Source organism: Callionymus lyra, chromosome 10 (assembly GCF_982586985.1).
Source record: "Callionymus lyra chromosome 10, fCalLyr1.hap1.1, whole genome shotgun sequence".
Lineage (NCBI taxonomy): Eukaryota > Metazoa > Chordata > Actinopteri > Syngnathiformes > Callionymidae > Callionymus > Callionymus lyra.
The window spans coordinates 10,870,530-10,888,592 of NC_141827.1; the positions used below are offsets into that span (position 1 = coordinate 10,870,530).

The 18,063-nt window shown below is 37.6% G+C and overlaps 1 protein-coding gene across 1 annotated transcript in view; it reads right to left on the minus strand.

Annotated features, from left to right (window-relative positions):
* The window catches only part of cacna1da (calcium channel, voltage-dependent, L type, alpha 1D subunit, a), a 57,102-nt gene that overhangs the window by 27,423 nt on the left and 11,616 nt on the right, over nt 1-18,063 (minus strand). Inside the window, exons 4-20 of the mRNA XM_087801193.1 lie at nt 13,609-13,748; nt 11,764-11,936; nt 11,494-11,646; nt 10,637-10,833; nt 10,388-10,491; nt 8,242-8,411; nt 6,110-6,184; nt 4,679-4,766; nt 4,472-4,498; nt 4,112-4,272; nt 2,976-3,201; nt 2,679-2,886; nt 2,178-2,298; nt 1,682-1,769; nt 1,569-1,599; nt 1,335-1,489; nt 1,122-1,251 (exon numbers count right to left, since the gene is read on the minus strand). Of these exons, the coding sequence (XP_087657319.1) occupies nt 1,122-1,251; nt 1,335-1,489; nt 1,569-1,599; nt 1,682-1,769; nt 2,178-2,298; nt 2,679-2,886; nt 2,976-3,201; nt 4,112-4,272; nt 4,472-4,498; nt 4,679-4,766; nt 6,110-6,184; nt 8,242-8,411; nt 10,388-10,491; nt 10,637-10,833; nt 11,494-11,646; nt 11,764-11,936; nt 13,609-13,748 (2,247 nt within the window). The remainder of the gene's footprint in view (nt 1-1,121; nt 1,252-1,334; nt 1,490-1,568; nt 1,600-1,681; nt 1,770-2,177; nt 2,299-2,678; nt 2,887-2,975; nt 3,202-4,111; nt 4,273-4,471; nt 4,499-4,678; nt 4,767-6,109; nt 6,185-8,241; nt 8,412-10,387; nt 10,492-10,636; nt 10,834-11,493; nt 11,647-11,763; nt 11,937-13,608; nt 13,749-18,063) is intronic.

Genomic DNA, 18,063 nt, shown 5'->3' on the forward strand with positions numbered 1-18,063 from the left:
CATAAGAAAGTCATGAGGTTGAGTTATTAATTTTACAGCTTTTTTAGTTGCTGGTTAAGCCAAGTAAATTAAACACCTAGTGGGTCATATAAAGATCCCTTATAACTTGACTAAATTAAATAGAGATGTCATTAAGAAAATAATCAAACACTTAACTGCACAAGCCATTATTTAGTAGCTCACTTTCTAGTTCCTGTATGTACTGATGGACAGAAAAAGCGATTACAACACAGATTAAATTCAATCAAAAAGTTATATATTTTTTTTATCTTTATTGCACAATAACGGTGGTTGAGCTTGGAGTCATTTATTATGTTGCTTAGTTTATTTGATGGTTAAGCCTATACAATTGTGATCCTAGATCACTTTGGCTTGTGTATTATAAATATTTACTGATATTCGGCCAATGTTTTTAAATTTTATTTTGTTTTTCGGAAATAAATATATATTATAGTCATTCTACGAAACCGTTGCCTTTTATGTCCATATAGGCCCATTTTATGTGCACAAGATTGCACAAATTGATAGTAATTATGTAATTATTAGTTCACACCCAATCATAACAATTGTATGTTCTCGCTACTACAATGACACTGTTTTTAAACAGCCAGAACATATAATAACTCGAGGCATTGCAAGAGGAGACGGACAAGTTGATATGACTAATTTGGTCTTTTAGGTTTACATTTACCTGATAAGAAAAAAATTGTAGATAGACAAACTGTTGGCTTGTTTTCAACTACTAAACTAGAGTGAAGGACAGTTTTAAATAGAATGGTGGACTTGTGAGCAGAGCTTGTTGATAACAGTAATTCTGAGGTGAAATTAACCACCAAGTAACATTTTTTTGTATCTTTTTTATAAGAATATAAGAATCTAGATTCTGTAAAAAACCTGTCACGATGAAGGGAAAATACAATGACACAAGGTCACAATTAAAATTATATTATACAATTAATTTTTTAATTAGGATTCATGCCCAAGTTGGGAATTTAATGGTAAAGACCTTTAAAAAAAGAACAAAGACACCAGTTTCGTAGAATGACCAAAATAAGGCATTTTTAAATGCCCACAAACTGCTCAATCTGCCTAAAAATACAGCAATGGAAGTGGATACTTACAATATTGCGGGCGGAGAAGTTCCGGATGGGATCCTCAGCAGCAAGAGAGACGGAGCTGAGCATGATGAAGACCAGGATGAGATTGGTAAATATGTGATGATTGATGAGCTTGTGGCAGAACACGCGGACCCTGGAGCAATAAACACAACACAACCTCACTTACGGTGTTTTTGTCATTCAGGTTTAAGTGGAATATACATGTGTTTTTCTTACGGGTTTGTGGTGCTGAAGATGAAAAAGGCACTTCCCTCTGGGATTGGGGTGATTTTCTCTTTCTTCACCAAGTCGGAAAGGACGGGCCGAGGCCCGGATGGAACCTCAGGGTCATCCTCATCCCCAGCTGTGTCATCATTGTCCTCTTCGTCCTCCTTCAAATAAAATAAAAAAACAAATCAATTCCCAGCTACCTCAGATAACTTTTCTATTCCTTAATAACACTGAATTTACCTTCTCTTCTTTCTCCTCTTCTTTTTTGTCCCTGTACAAAACAATATACTCTTTTAATAACTAGAAGTTGCTGCATCAAGCATCACTTATTTGCTTTCTTAAATAGTTTTCACCCTTTCTTGTCTGGTTCATCCGTGTTGAGAGACTCCGCATCAGCCAAGTTGTCAACAGCAATGGCCAAGAAGACATTGAGGAGGATGTCTGCCTTTGGTCAAGGATATCTCATCGCACGAAATACATGTTATTGCTGTCAACAAAAGGTTTTGCCGCAGGCCATCATCTGTGTGTAAAGAGCTGTTTATTTCAATTTGACCTTGAACGACCAATAAGGGATTTATTTTTGTCTCTTCTTTGCCTCAGAAGAAAGTGAAGAACCATCATGACTCATCCGACAACACAAGCCTGACATTTGACTTTAATTTGAATAAAATATATATAAACACTATAAAATAGTCACATTTAAAACTCAGTGAATCATTTTGAAAACTGTATTTTTCCCCTCAAGTATGAACATGACAAAATAAAACTAAAAAGTTGACAGAGAAACCATGTTGGCGACGTCAATAAAAAGCTTTTTCTACAAAGTCAGAGATTGTTATAGAAGGATACAGTTTCCGCAAATGAAGAGAATGATGAAATAGAAACACACTATCATCCCAGAAGAAGAAGGCCCTCCGTACGCCATGATCCCATCATACATGACGGCGTTCCAATCTTCTCCTGTCAGGATCTGAAACATTTTGTTTAGATACATATATATTTATGTTGCAACACAATATTGGATAACTATTGACCGACTAAATTGGATGCTCTGATAAATATGAATAACAATATACTTAACTATAATTAAATACATTTTTCAATGCTCTTCTGAGATTCCCTGCCTGACATTAAGTTCCTAGTATGAGATCCTTTTATTATCAGACTGCTAAACAATATATCAGGAGTTAAACTTGTTTACGACTAAAATTATTAACAGGTCACATGGATGGCTGGTTATATGGTAGCATTGAAAAAACATGTTTTAAATCTACATATAAAAAATTAAAAAAGCAAACTTTGGCAGAAGACATGAGTGACTCATTTACTAATTGAATCAACCGTGTCTACCTGGAACACTGTGAGCAGTGCCTGAGGAAAGTTGTCGAAAGTGCTCCTCTTGGTCTGGGTTTCATCAAAGTTGAACTTTCCACCGAACACTTGCATGCCCAGCAGGGAGAAGATGATGATGAAGAGAAAGAGCAGCAGCAGCAGGGAAGCGATTGACTTCATGGAGTTCAGCAGAGAGGCCACCAGGTTGCTCAGTGACTGCCAGTGACTGGAATCAATCAAACAAAACAAGACGTCGATCGACCTTCGTCCGACGAAATCACACAACCTCACTCAGACGGCTCGTTGTAGTCGTACCGTGTGACCTTAAAGATTCTCAGCAGACGGACGCAGCGGAACACGGAGATACCGAGAGGAGACATGATTTCCAGCTCGACCAGGATGGTCTCTGTGATTCCTCCGCACACCACGAAGCAGTCGAAGCGGTTGAAGAGAGAAACGAAGTACGCTTGAAGTCCAAGACTGTACATCTTCACCAACATTTCACACGTGAACAAGGCCAGAAGCACCTTGTTGGCTACATCTAGAACACAAACACATTAAAGGCAGTGAATTATACTTAACAGTTTCACTATAGGTGTCAGGAAAGTGAGGCCTGGGGGTCACTTGCAGCCCCTCAGGGTAAAACTATAAAACTGATCATGTAGACAAGTTAAAAAGTAATTCTTATTTTGTAGATTGGGCCCTTGTTTACTACGGGGGTTCCGTCCTGAGCCACATATTAAGAGAATAAATCTGCAGAGTAATAACTATTTAATGTTTCACTTACTTCATTTATTAATTTCACAACATTTATTTGAGCTTTCAAACTCGACCTGGCATATAAGGAGCCTGATCTGAACGGCTAGCATAATGCTTTGCCGCCCAGCAAACCAATCGCAGCTGTTGATCTCTTTTGAAATAACAACATAGATTTTCAGTGCATTATTGCAGCGACTAAGCAGCTATTACTATATAGAGCAGTGTCTGGAAAGGCATCGTAAGAGTTTGGTTAGCACCATAAGTAAGGTTGGTGCAGCAATTAGTGTCTCTTACTTTGTCCTTTGGGTGTGTTTAAGTTGCTGCTGTTGTGAAAATCAACAGTTTTTAACAGTTTGAATGAAGGCAAAAAAGTGTTCATTGACGGAAGCTCGAGACAATATATTTAAATATGTGGTACCGTGTCCAAAAAAAACAACAATCTGCAATACCATGCTTGGAAGGAAACGCTATATGGGTTGACAACTTTTTTTTTTCTTCTGTGGATGCATGTGATTATAAACAGGGAACCGCCAAAAGGATTGATAAAACTATCCGTCTGTCTGCAAATAACAAAATATTCCATCCTGATTTCTTCAGGGTTAAAATGGGAGTCTCTCTATCTCATAATAATGACAGTTATAACAGACTGTAGTTTCTTATCATGAGTCAGACTCGGACATGCACGTTCATACCCTGTACTTGTGTCAGCCACATTGGCTGGTTGTAGTGCTCTGAAGAAATGGTCAGCGTGTTGAGAAACACCAGGATGATGACCAGCCAATAGAAAGGCACCGATTTGACGGCCAACCGGCACTTTCTGCGGCAGAACCGGTTCATTCGACGCCAGCGTCGGCTGCAGGGAGGGACGTGGAAGAAACACTCAGCTAATGAGCTCACGTAATCGCACAGTCAGCACATCGTATCAACAACGTCATCACTTCAATTTGATAAATATTGGTGGCGACGAAAGTAGCAGGAGAGTAGACATATTTCACTTTCTCATCATTTAGAATGGAGGCTAAGAAACAGCGACAAGAGAGGAAAGTACTGACCTGAACTTTGACTTGGAAATCTTCTGACTAAAACGAAAAAACAAAATATTACGATTAGTTTTGTTGGGTAGTGTGTGACTCATCATTTACAACACACAGAAGTAATTCACGTTGACTGTCGGCCAATGAGAATAAAAAATATGATGCAGTCGGAAAGAAACTCTTTCAACATTGCTCCCCTGTGTCGTGAGGAAAAAAAAAACTCACCACAGCGGTCCACAGCACGGCGTCTTTTCATCCTCCCCATTTTGATTCTCTGTGTTTACAGATTCCGTTTCACTGGCTGGAACACTCGCTGCAGAATCACACACCAAATATATTACAAGTATTCTAAATGCACGGTAAAAAGTAAAAAAAAAAATCTTTTTTTAAAGTTCTGATTATCTTTGAGTTTTATTTTAACGGTCGTGGACGGCTTGTGTTAATTACTCCGCAGGGTGTTGCTGCAGTTTAGGAAGTGCCCAATAGCACGGAGGGAGATAAGCACTGTGGGTCTGCATCACTGTCATCATTAGTATCATTTACGCAGCGCTGAGAGGGGGCAGACACGGGACAGGCCAGTGGACAGCTGCTTCTCCAGGGCTGACTGAGACAGACAATGAGGAAGTGAGGGAAGGAGGGAGCAGGGTGAGGAGGACGAGGCTGTTTGAGCGGGTCTCTGAGACACTACCCTTCCCTGTCCGACCGCACTCACAAAGACTTTGCAGACAGCCGATGATTAACCGCGTGAAACGTCTTACTTGCTTTAACTTAAATGAGCGAGTGCGACGTGTGTCGAGAGCTCACACTGGTGCTGCTGCTTAACTCGTGTAGAAGTGTCGGCTTTGATGCTCCAGCGATCAGACAGCTTTCAGCTCCCAAAATAGTGCTGACTGCTGCAGAAGTGATCTGGGTTTAGCCCTCATTTCTTCGCTCGTACCAATTCCCTGCTTTTCAAACTTGGGAATAAAGTAGGGTGGAGATGGTGACGCTGCCATTTTACTTTGATATATAGCGAAATGAATTCTCCATGTTAACTTGGGTTCGTCCTTTTTCATTAATGTGGTTTTAGTCTAGTCCAGCTGCAGTCTGTGAGCAAATGAGAGCATTTTGTCTTGTTTAGGTCTGTTATTCATTAAAAAAGTATTATTCATGTTTTAGTAGTAGTAGTAACAGAATTATTTATATATAATTTTACAAGGCCCGCCGGAAGGTTGGCTCCAATTAAAGAAATTTAATGTTGATATCATGAACAATAAAGATGTCCGTGTTTAATTAAAGATAAAAGATTCTAATTATTGACGGAAATAATTATATAGAGGCCAATAACAGTAAAGATTAATCAAATACATTTGCATGGTGAGTGTTTGATAGAGGAGGACTCAAACGGACATCATTTAGATATTTGAAGCCTCCAAGAATAAAAAGAATATCGCAATCATACTCATACCTACTGTTATAGACAGTTTTTGATGAATACACATTTTGTTAAAAGAGGATCTAGAAAGTAACTTCATATTCGTGTCTTCATCTAACTTTCTTCATTGAATGCCTTCTAGATTGCCCCTTAAAAAGCAATCAAAGTCGTTCTTTCTGAGTACATCTTAACTACATCATGTCATATCAATCAAAAGTCTGGAGGGAAACCACAGGATTTACCATGAGTGTCGGACGACTGGCTGAACCACCCAAACCTTCCTTTCTTCTTCTCAGTAAGGTCAGCCAGAGTCACCCCTTCATGTGAAAGGCATGCAGGTCCATGCATTCAGACACAACGGCACAGCAGGGAGACATGGAGGGCGAGAATGGGTCGCGATCAAAAAACGGGTCAGAGCAGACAAACACCACAAGACATAACAGGTTTCAAAGTATCAATATCCAACAACGACAGAATCAGCAGGGGGCCGCAGACACTGAGGAGAGCAGGACACGGATCCATGTCGGTAAGACGTGACAAGCTACGCTGAGGATTTCTAGATTAACATGTTGGTAGGGGGCGAGTGGCACCGCAGACAGACACAGAGAAGCCGGAATGAAGGCCGGAAAAACAACATGATTCTTTCTCGGAATAGAGCAAATGTCTGCAGCGATGTGGCAGTGTTAACGTTTCTTTTAAAGCAGAAAACACACGAGAAGCAAACGGTCAGCAATGAATGAAGAATGAACATTTCACTAACAAGCTGTTGGTAAGCTTCAGGTTTGCTTAAGCCTTCACCAGATTCTGTGCACCACCAAAAGGTGAGGCTGTCACAGTTTCCTCTGTTGTGCTGCTTAGAAGGAGGATTTGGATTAAGAGTTTCTTCAACTGCTCGTGTAATATGTTTCATTTCCTCCCTCCACTGATACCAGGCTGCCGTCACTGATATACACGGCTCTTACACAACATGACCCAATTTCATTCGATAAACTCAAGTTACATACACTCATCAATGTGTACTCCTTAAATAAATTGTATATTTTACCTCCTCTTATGAGTTATTACAATCGTTTTTTTGCTCATCATTAGTTAAAAACAAGTTGTATTTTTGATAAATCAAGTAAAAAAGAGAGAAAACTTATGGGTCATGTGATCAATTATGAATAAATCATTCATCAGGAACATCTACTTTACCGGAAAATAGATCTTGTGATGTGATGACAATAAATCTACTCCCAGAAAAAAGTAAAAATACCTTGTAAATGTCAAGTACAGAGTATTTATACTTAATTCAAGTGAATTATTACAGCAACAGCAACAAACTCGTTCTTCACCTTTGTTTTGCCTCATGTTTATGATCACAACCTAATATATGGATGACAGATACTTAACATGTGAATTTAAAATGTGTTTTATTCATCTCCACATTTTAAACATTTACTAAAGCTCAATTTAAAAGCTCTCCTCTTTTACAAGATGATCATTTTTATTTTAATTGAATATTGAAAGCATAATTGAGCAAGTAATTTCTACACAGGTCTAAATATAGTTATGGTATTACTAAGATAGTATAATTATTCTTATTACAAAAAACTATCTATGAAGATCTTGTTTGTAATGCATAGTAAAGACATCCATAATACATTAAAAGGCTTTATAGAAGCCAATATGACAGTTTATTATCATGTATTTCAACTTATTAAAAGTATTTTAAGTGGTGTATGTTAGAAGTTTTAAGTAAGTTGGGAAAATTGTATATTAATTATAATTATTAGCAACACTGTTTTTGGTTGATATGTTAGTCTTTTCACAATGTTATATGTTATTTGTGATAAGATTTATAATTACGAGACAATTTACTTAAAGCTCCTAAAATACACTAATACTTTATGAATCCTATTATACATGTTTATGTCAATTAAGTTTATAGATCGATCCTACTATACTCGACACCATAATAGAAAGTGTTGGGGAATTTTTTAACTTAACTTGTTAACTTCTTGGTACAAAAATAATTATTAACAGCTCATTAATGTGTATTACAAGCAGTAAATTAAATAATAATATCAAAATATAATCATCTAAATATAAGGAGAACATCTTGCTTCTAGTGCAGTAATCGAATCAAATGAAGATTTCTTGGCACAACAACATTCAGTCACATTAGATGAAAGAAATATATATTTTTAACCGGACAGAATTAAATGCTTGGTTGGCATAAGGTTCTGCAGATGATAATATCCAAAATGTATGGAAGCAAATGTGGTCACAGCCAACATCAGAAACAGGTCATCGAAGCAGCAACAATTAGAAACAACCAATATCTGGCTTCAACTTAACACAAGAACCCATGATGGGCCAGGTAGGTGCTTACGGTTGCGCTTGCATTCCTCGTCGGCCTCGTCCTCGTTGTCGGGGTCGATGTCTTCGGCCTGAGTGATCCAGTCCAGGTAACCCTTCAGATCCTCCTCCAGCTGCTGCTTCTCACGGAGCTTCTGGAAGTCTCCACGAGCTTTGGCCTTCTCCCTCTCTTTGGAGAACTCTCTGTAGGTGCAGATCCACGTCGCAAATCATACACAAGAAACAAATAAAAATGAAATAAAAACACAACTAACAAAGACTCGCAGAAAACTAAAAAAATAATTGTTAATACAAAATAGACACACAAATAGACACAACAATGATTGTTAGTTATTTATAAAAGAGTTCATTTGTTGTTATATCTACTGGACATTTTCTGAAGCTTAGCCACTGGAGGGAGATGTATACCTTGTGAAAATAGACCAGAACTTCATATAGAACCCAAATGTATGACAAGAAGATTCTCAAGTTGTACAAGAACTTGAGGAGACCGAAGGCTTCAATAGAAATATCATGAACAGCAACTATATTGTCAAACATAGCGAACAACAACACTGTTCACAACATGTTTGCACCTTTAATAGGTACAGTAAATAGATTAAAAAAAGGTATTTAATATAATAAGGTCTCTTTTAAAGAGGCTTGTCTGATCAGCATCAATGTTTCATGAAACGGTTCCACTCAACCCCCACTTCCCAGAACGAGGCAGAAAACAGGGGTTTGGGAGAGCTTAGTAGCGCAGAGGGAGTGAAGGGCGAGGAATAAGATTAATTTCTTCCTCAGAAGGTTGGGTGGCTCGTGGACAGGAAGGGGGAGGAAATGCTCTGTCTGCATTTGCCGCAGGAAGACAGGCAAAGATTAAGCCAGAACGGCCATTATGTGATGAAAGCATAGTTTAGATTAAATTAATGGAAAGATGCCACACGTATGGGACATTTGTTCCCAAAATAAAGATTGTCCTGGTAAATAAAAGCATTTTAGGAAGTCATTTTATTTGGTGTGATGCATGACGAAATGTAATATTTTTCTGACAACGTCTTTTCATATATAATATATATAATATAAGTTTGAACAAGAAAGTGGTTAAAATAGTTTTATTTGGTGTGATACATGACGAAATGTAATAGTTTTCTGACAACATATTTTCATATATAATATAAATGATATAAGTTTGAACAAGAAAGTGGTTAAAATAGTTTCTGAATATAACAAAATATTACTATGAAGAAATACTTACTAGAATTTCTTTTAGAAAAAATGTTGCATCTAAAAAACATTTCTTTTAATTTACCATCTGCTATATATTTTGATTTAAATCAAGTGTTTTTGATGCATTTATTTTAAAACACCTTTATTTATTCAACATATATTTGTCTCTAAAAAGGTAGTGGAATATTCAAAAAGATGTGAATAAATGTGCTATGTTTCATGTTTGACTGGTCATAGAAAAAATCTAAAATAAAAAGAACCAATTGTAATTTTGGAAATGTGCTTTACAACATGGATATCAACTTGATAAAAGTTTGGGAGATTTATGAAAAATAAATTATTAAATATGTTGGATCTAATATTCTGTTGATTATTTATTGCAATCTCAGGATCCGTTCTATTCATCACAACACTTCTTTATAGAGCTTTATAAGAGTTTCCGCCAGGATTTCGTGTCTAAGCAGTTTTAGTTGTTTACTGCCAAACACTTTGGTTTGATTCAGCAAACTTTTAATGACTCTGTACTCTGCTTTTATGTTGAGTTGTGGATTGAATTCCCTCATTAGGAAAGTGTTTTGTTACATACACAAAACACTCTTCATTTAAAAATGATAGACATCATAATAAAGGTTTCTCCAAAAATGCATATACACCAAGAATGCTGCACACGTTTTAGTCTTTGGAAATTTGAAGTAACTATATTTATCATGAATTTACCAAAAGCAACAGTGTGTCCCAGCATGCATTGCTCAAATCAAAGCTGCCACACTGCACACCAAAACAAGTCTTACCCACTGAGTACACCTAACACAAGGTTCAGTACGAAAAAGGATCCGAGTATGATCAGACTAACAAAATAAATCCAAGGTGTTTCCCATCCTATGGCGTCATTGACCTGAAGGATTAGAAAGTTACAGGTTAATGGAAAGTAGAGAGAAAGGCGTCCTTACCCACTCAACACACCCAACACCAGGTTAAGAACGAAAAAAGAGCCGAAGATCACGAGACTGACAAAATACACCCATGGAAGCTCAAATCCCATAGCATCATTCATCTGGAGGTGAAGGACAGAAGGAAGAGAAGAAGAATTGAAAAGAGAATAATCAGTAAAACTGAGTCACATGCAAAGGTGGATTCACTCAAATCATGTTTGACTCGTGTGACAGTATCTCGGGGAGGACAGCAGAAAAGTTTCTCACCCAGTACAAAACGTCAGTCCAGCCCTCCATAGTGATGCACTGGAACACCGTCAGCATGGCAAACAGGAAGTTGTCAAAGTTGGTGATGCCACCGTTGGGACCTTGCCAGCCTTCCCGGCACTCTGTGCCATTGATGGGGCATTGCCGCCCGTGCCCTGAGATCGCACATGGAGCTTGTTCCTCTTCTGCTAACATTTCTGGAAACGTATTAGAAAGATGTGTGAACATGGAGATTAGAGACAAGTTTGTCTCTTTATCGTCTTCATTATCATCATCCATCATTACAAGTAACCGTAAAAGCTTGTGTAAACGAGAAGTATACTTTTTTTTTCAATTGGGATTTCCCATCAGGCGTTACCCAAGTCCACCTTAAATGTTAGGACATGAGCTGTTTAGCTTGACCATGTTTGACTATATAGCTTAAAATCATCTTCAAACCTTGATTGCAGCCAATTAAATTAAAAAAAAAAAAAAACATGAAGTAAGAAACCGTATCCAAACATTTAAACAGGCCTGTTCACAATGATCAGGTGTTGATATGTCAATCAAACTCAACTGCCATTTGTCCCGCCCTCCCTTCTCTGTGAAAGAGTTATGAGTAAACGGTAGCATTCTGAACACAGAGTTTGACGTTTGAACTAAATATGCAATTTGCTCACAACGTTTTGAAGATTATCTACCTCTCCTTTAATTTGTACATGATGGAGTTTATATTGTAGTTAGACATAGTTTTGAAGTTTTAGATTTATATTTTTACATTTTATTTTTTAAGCAACTATTTGCTTAACAGTTACAGTAATCACAGTTATAGAATTAATACCAGGAGGATGAGTAGCTGTTACAACGTTTGGACTTACCTGAGCCCGGCATGTAGCAGGTTGCGTGCATTTTCCCAATAAAAAGCTCCAGGCCAATGATGGCGTAGATGATGATGACGAACAAGACCAGGAGAGCGATGTGGAGGAGAGGGACCATGGCTTTTATGATGGAGTTCAACACCACTTGTAAACCTAAACAGGAAGTGAAGATTTGCATTTAAATGTCCCGCTAAACACGCGTTGAGTCTCAAAAAAGTCACAGTCATCGTGTTTTAGCTTCTCTTTAAAGAGGAACGAGGTGAGACTTACTGGGTACTCCTGAGACCAGCCGCAGAGGTCGCAGCACACGGAAGGCTCGAAGGGCTTTAACATCAAATCCACCTGGTTTTCCTCCATGACCGTGCATTGTTAAGTGAGCTTCATCTCCTTCACCCTCTCCCTTATCTTCTTTGGTCAGAATCTCCAAGACAACACTGAAGAGTCTGAAGGCAAGAACAACGTTTAAAATGAGAACATAAAACTAATTTCCCTTTTGTATTATTACCTCCGCCGAGGAAGTTATGTTTTTCACCCTGTTTATATACTGTATATATATAATTCAGAAGGTTCTGGATGTATTTCGTAAATTTCAGAAAACTTTTAAAATGGGACAAGGAAAAGAGAAATACATTTTCTATATATATTAAAGATATATATTAGATATTCTGCATCTGGTTTTAGGGACGTTTGTGGAGGTTTCTTCGTTAACTTGTACGTCTTGTATGAGCTGCAGCTAGTAAGAAACAATAGTGGCACTTAAAGCAGCTCTACGCTATTTTAAGTCGAGCGACACCAGTGGAATAAAGTGGTCGTGTTCAGCCCGACGTAAGCGCACATTTCCCATGAGCACTCGCTAAACGACGCAAAAGTTGCCATGTCCCGGTTTGCAGAGTTTTCTGCTTCCAGACTTCCATTGTCTGAATGAAGGATGGATATCGATGAGGTAATGAATCAGATTGTGGATAATGAAACGTGATATGCTTTATGATGGCTTTGTAAATAACATAACTTTAATTTTGTTTTCGTACCGTAATTCACACACCACAACTAGCGTGATGTGTAGCATGTTCACACCATCCCCAAAAACTTTTACAGTGAAAATAAATATCACACAAAACACCTCGAGTCACGATACATGAGTCATTCAACTAGTTATTTCAATCTCGTCTTGTCCATTTTCATGTATCTGTGTCATCACTGAAGAAGGCTGCAGGAGTGGAAGCCTGTTTGAGCAGATCCTGCCTTTTCTGATTCATTGTTTACCTGTTAGTATTTTTATATGAAGACATTTTATTATTCCTTATTTTGCGAATGAAATTTTTTTTCTCTTATCATTTCTTACACATCTAATCTTATACAATTTATGATATGAATATATATTTTGTATTTTTTGTCCCTTTTTAGACTTTTCATTTGAGTTTGTTTATTATGTTTTAGTCTATGTTTGTTTTGATATTAAGCATGTCATAGTCTTTGTAATGTTTTTTAATCTGTCGGTATTTATGTTTTGTCCAGAGAGAAAAAATGGGGTTGGTATCAGTGATTGAGCAGCGATCTTAAGCATCCGTCCGTATCTTTGCTGCATGACAGATCGTCCCTGTATGCTGCACACAGGATCTGACCCAGCTACCCACTGGACTGTGCACATCAGAAGACTGATCGTCAGAACGGAAACATAGACGTATAGCAAAGGCATCAGAATTGAGAATAAAAGTGACATTAAAAAAAGATGTTTGAGTGTGAGTGGGGTGTTAAGGGGGGGGGTATGTTGAGGGATCCAAATGGAAGGGCAAGTTAAACGACTGAGCTGTGGAGACAAAGCGCAGCAGGACGGATGAGAGCGAGCTGAAGAAAGAAAGTGAAGGGAGAGATGTTGTGATAGTGACTCATTCCAGTGGTGGTGAAGCTCTGATTTTTATTCTCTCTGTCTTTTCTGGGTCATGTGGTGTGGGGGTGTAAAGGGTCACAGGGATCGGAAGGTTTGGGCAACGTTAACACTCACACACTAATGGTGCTTTAATCAAGCTAACCTCCGCTGTCAGAGGTTGTTGCTCAACTAAACCCTCGCTGTGACACACACACACACACACACACACACACACACACATAGCTTACCCAATAACGACAATGACGAAATCCAACATGTTCCAGCCGTTCCTCACATATGCGTTCTGGTGCATGACCAAACCGTAAGCGATAATCTTCAAAAAAGTCTCGATTGTAAAAATGATGAGGAAGGCATACTCGACGGTTTCCTGCAGAGACACAAGAAAAAAGAGTTTGTTATACTTCATTGAACTTCATTAGACTTTAGTCCAAACATTTGAGTCATCTAAAGTGACACGTTATTAAAATGTAGTTAGCCTGATGCAAAACAAATGGAAATGTTGACACAAGCGTACGTTGAATCAGTGACTTGTTGGGCAGGATTAAACCAGACAAGACGTTGAGATGGACGTGGACAAAACAGATCATGGCGGTCAACCTCCGTCATATCGACAGCAAGCGATGAACACATCTAAAAATAGACATTTTACACACAGCGAAAAGGAGCACACACACACACACTTATCCAATTAACTTCGACAGGCTGCAGGATATTAGATTGTCTCTTTTGCATTAGCACAGCAAGTCAGTTTCCACATTCCACAGCTTCAAGTAAAAACAAAAAACACTTGTTTATATAATTAACACATGCCCTACAGAGTCCAGGGATCAATGTCAGCCCTTGATTAAATTTCATCTGCCCCTGCAGCGTCTATGAGATTTGCATATCAAAAAATAGCTTTTTCTTAAAAGGTCACATTAGCTCATTAGATTTTGACCAGAGCACAGGGAAATGTCACAATATGTGCAACTAAATAGTGAAGCCAAGTACTGAGACTGTTTACAATTAAAGAATGGAAAAAAAATACTATAATAAATCCACACGGAACATTCTGTAATTTTGTGTAATTTTAGTTTACAATGAGACCTAAAATGCGACATTTCTTTTAAAAGTAAAAGCGGCTTATTTTGAAAATATTAAAACGCTGTTTTGTTACTTTTTATTGCCTGGAAAGATGATGTTACATGTGCAGATACAAGCCAAAAAAGAGACCCAACAGCACCACAACATAAAATCTGTATTACTCAAGACGGCTGATATTTGACAGAGCCGTTTTAAATCTTGATAACTTGTGGTGCAGCAGCCATGTATCTTCCTTTGGCCTCCTTCCAACCTCTTATCTAACGTTCCTCCCACAACACAGATAGGCAAGGCAGCGAAGAGCCAATCAACACTAATGGAATCCTACAACACATGTGCACCCAAGTCAAAGCCCACGTCAGTCTGGAACAGCATAAAAGTCCAGTTGAGTTAGAAGCACTGGGTTTAAAAGGTCTGTATATCTGATACGACTACATCGGTCTATGACAGGTAGTTTAATTAAAACGCAACGATGCTTAAATCAACTTTAAAGTCGTTAAACTCAAGACACATGAGCCGAATGCAGATTCAAAATGTCATTGACTGACTTGAAATTAGTATATATTCAACATTGCATGTGAAGTTCATGAAATGATGAAGTAAAAAAAGATGATGCTTTAAAAAATGCAGGTTGATGAAAGTAAAGACTACGAGGCTGTGCCTATGGTTACAAAGTTACACTAAGGTTGAGTTTTTCATGATAACTAAAGCCTCTTAAAACCACACATCCTACGTATTAAAATACATATTACTTTATTATTTTGATTTCTGTTTTTCACGTTTAACATTATTTTAGTTTTGTTTGATTTTCACAATTTCTTTTAAAAGCACAAATAACAGAATTAAAAAAAAATATATATTATCATATATGAAGTCAAACATTTTTAAATTTATATCAAGAGAAGAAGAACAAGTCTTTAGGGAAACACAAGATGAGAAATCTTCCAGCCACGACTCTAAGGGATCGTTCAACCATAAATTCAAATTTCTCGTCCAAAAAGACACACATATTAAAAGCCACAGTTCCAAATCAATGATAATGTCCAGAATCATGTATTAGCGATATATTATTGTATTTAAAAAAAAAAAAAAAGATAAACGGCCATCTTAAAAAAATATTTTTCATCCAAAGAAGCTTCCTTGAGATTGAAGAGATGCTGCCTACAAGTACAGATCACACAAGCCCAGAACATTAATTTGTATTCAGAAAGTAACGTCTTATTTAATTGCAAGACTTGTACAAATACCACAGAAAAAAACGACAGCATGTGAGGCATGAATCCATTTGGAGAGAAAACAAGCTCCTACAGTAAGTCGGACTACAATGAACTGTAAGCGAAGACAACCGCAGCCGAGGTGAGCTGAGGTTCACGTGTACAGGCAGCGAGATGATCCATGTAACAGTAATCGGAGACAAAACCTCCTCATCGTGTATGCATGGCACAGATCAACTTCAGCGCTGACTGCAATTTCTCTTCACCAACACTGGCCCTCTTCAAGAAAATCGCTGAGACACATGCTCTTGGATACATACTGTCGCAATAATAACCACTATGCCCATAGGAGGTTCTTAATCTCTTCATCTGGCTTCTTTGTGGGAAACATAAAAGCTAGAGAGAGAGAGAGCAGCTGCCTTGGGCCTTGTTTTCCTGACAGTTTAGTGGTTTTTGTGAGAAGCTCTTAGCCTAGAATACTAGAGGCTGGTGTCTTTCTTACACAAGTAAAAGGTTAAGTTGAGCTTATGGACACTTGCTTTCATCATTGACACTTGCTAGTGCTATCAAGAAAGGGTAATGAGCACCTGTTACTAAAGGAGTAACACACCAGTCAGATCACACTGTATGTGAATGCTGGAGTTTTAACGTTTAGGATATTTATGATTTTTTTTCAATCGGGGGTCATTATAACAACATAATAAGATATGATATATTTTTTATTGCACTTTGTTCTTGTTTCATTCTATCTTTCTATCATAATAATGTTGAATAAATAAAATATATTCCTGTAGGGGGATATGAATCGATATGAGTCAGAAAAAAAGGAATATTGTGTCAAAATTGTATGTAAAATACTTTTTTCATTTACTATGCAAATATTCAAGGATATTGTTATTTTTGTGTTGCAATTGAAACATCTGGCCACTATATGGCAGCGGTCATTACAGCCTCCGTAACTAAAGGAACATCCAAGGAGATCCCGGGGACGACTGAGGACGAGAGGATACTGAATATTGGGCATATTTTGGTTTCAAAACAAATGAAAGCAAATATGACTTTGTCAAAAGTCATGTGGTCTGTAAATTCATAATGTATCGTCTTGTTGCCCCCGTATGCTGATATGTATCACCAAATTCTTGCCGATACACACTCCTAATTGATCATTCTTACGATACAAAACCCTTAACGTCCAAAAGATTAAAAACAAAAGTTATGTTTATATCCAAATAGTTAACATTTGCAACTTGTAGTTGAATTCTGCATCAAGTAATGTTAAACTTATCTTAAGATGAGTAAAGAGAACAGCGTCGGACACCATAATCATTATTAAAAATTCAAAGTGAAATAAATATCACAGACCAGGAGATAAGACTGGTCTCTGTGTCTTCTTTTAAAAACACACTCTTACAGACAGTCTTTTATGTGTCTTCGCCTTTTAACTCATCATTTTACAATCGTTTCATCAACTTAGTCTTTTTAACTATCATATTCTTCACTTCAAAACATGGTCATGATGAGAGACTTACGGCATCTTGGAGAGGAACACTTCAACATTTGGGTTTTTCCACATTAGCTGCCCTTTCATGTGCTTTGCCATTTTTAAATGAATCATGTTTGATCTTTATGTTAAGCATCCTGTGACACCGAACCTCTGACAGCAACTATAAAAAGAAAATGATTATAATATAATTGTTACATGACTAATTATCATGAATAATACATGTCTGTAAATGTTTATTTATATTTATGTTTTATTATGTTTAATATAGAATTGCAAACCCAAGATATAGCACATCGTGAAATGTTTTTCTGCTCAACCTTTACTTAAACATTGTACTTCGCTGTACTTTCAGCAGAGGTACAACCTCAGCAAGCAGGACGCACGCAACGCAAAGTGAAGTGACCACAGCACAGTGGAGGCTCAGCAGCTGAACCATGCCATGCTCTACATCTCGCCATATGACCGAAGCAGGCAGCGGCAGTAATGCAGAGTTATTAACAATTCAGATGGGTCTGCTTTCAGGGCTCAGGAGACGCTGGAACGTCCCACAAATTAACCACAGAACTGTGTTATTTTAATTCCATGCATATTAAAGAAGAATGAATATGGAACCCACTACATAACCAACTGGGGCCAATTATATACGCATACTTTAAAATTAGTTATGCATATTTGGAAACTTCACGGTACTTTAATGTGTGATACCTATCACTTACGCAACGGATGGAGTTTTAATGTAGGATGTTTCATTATATATATATATATATATCATTTGTTAATCAGCTAAAAAGAATAGTTACTACTTGATTAAACACATCTATCAACGTCTCTTGTCACAACCAAATTAGAATTAAACCTTCTGTGGCTGGACCTGATTCATGAAG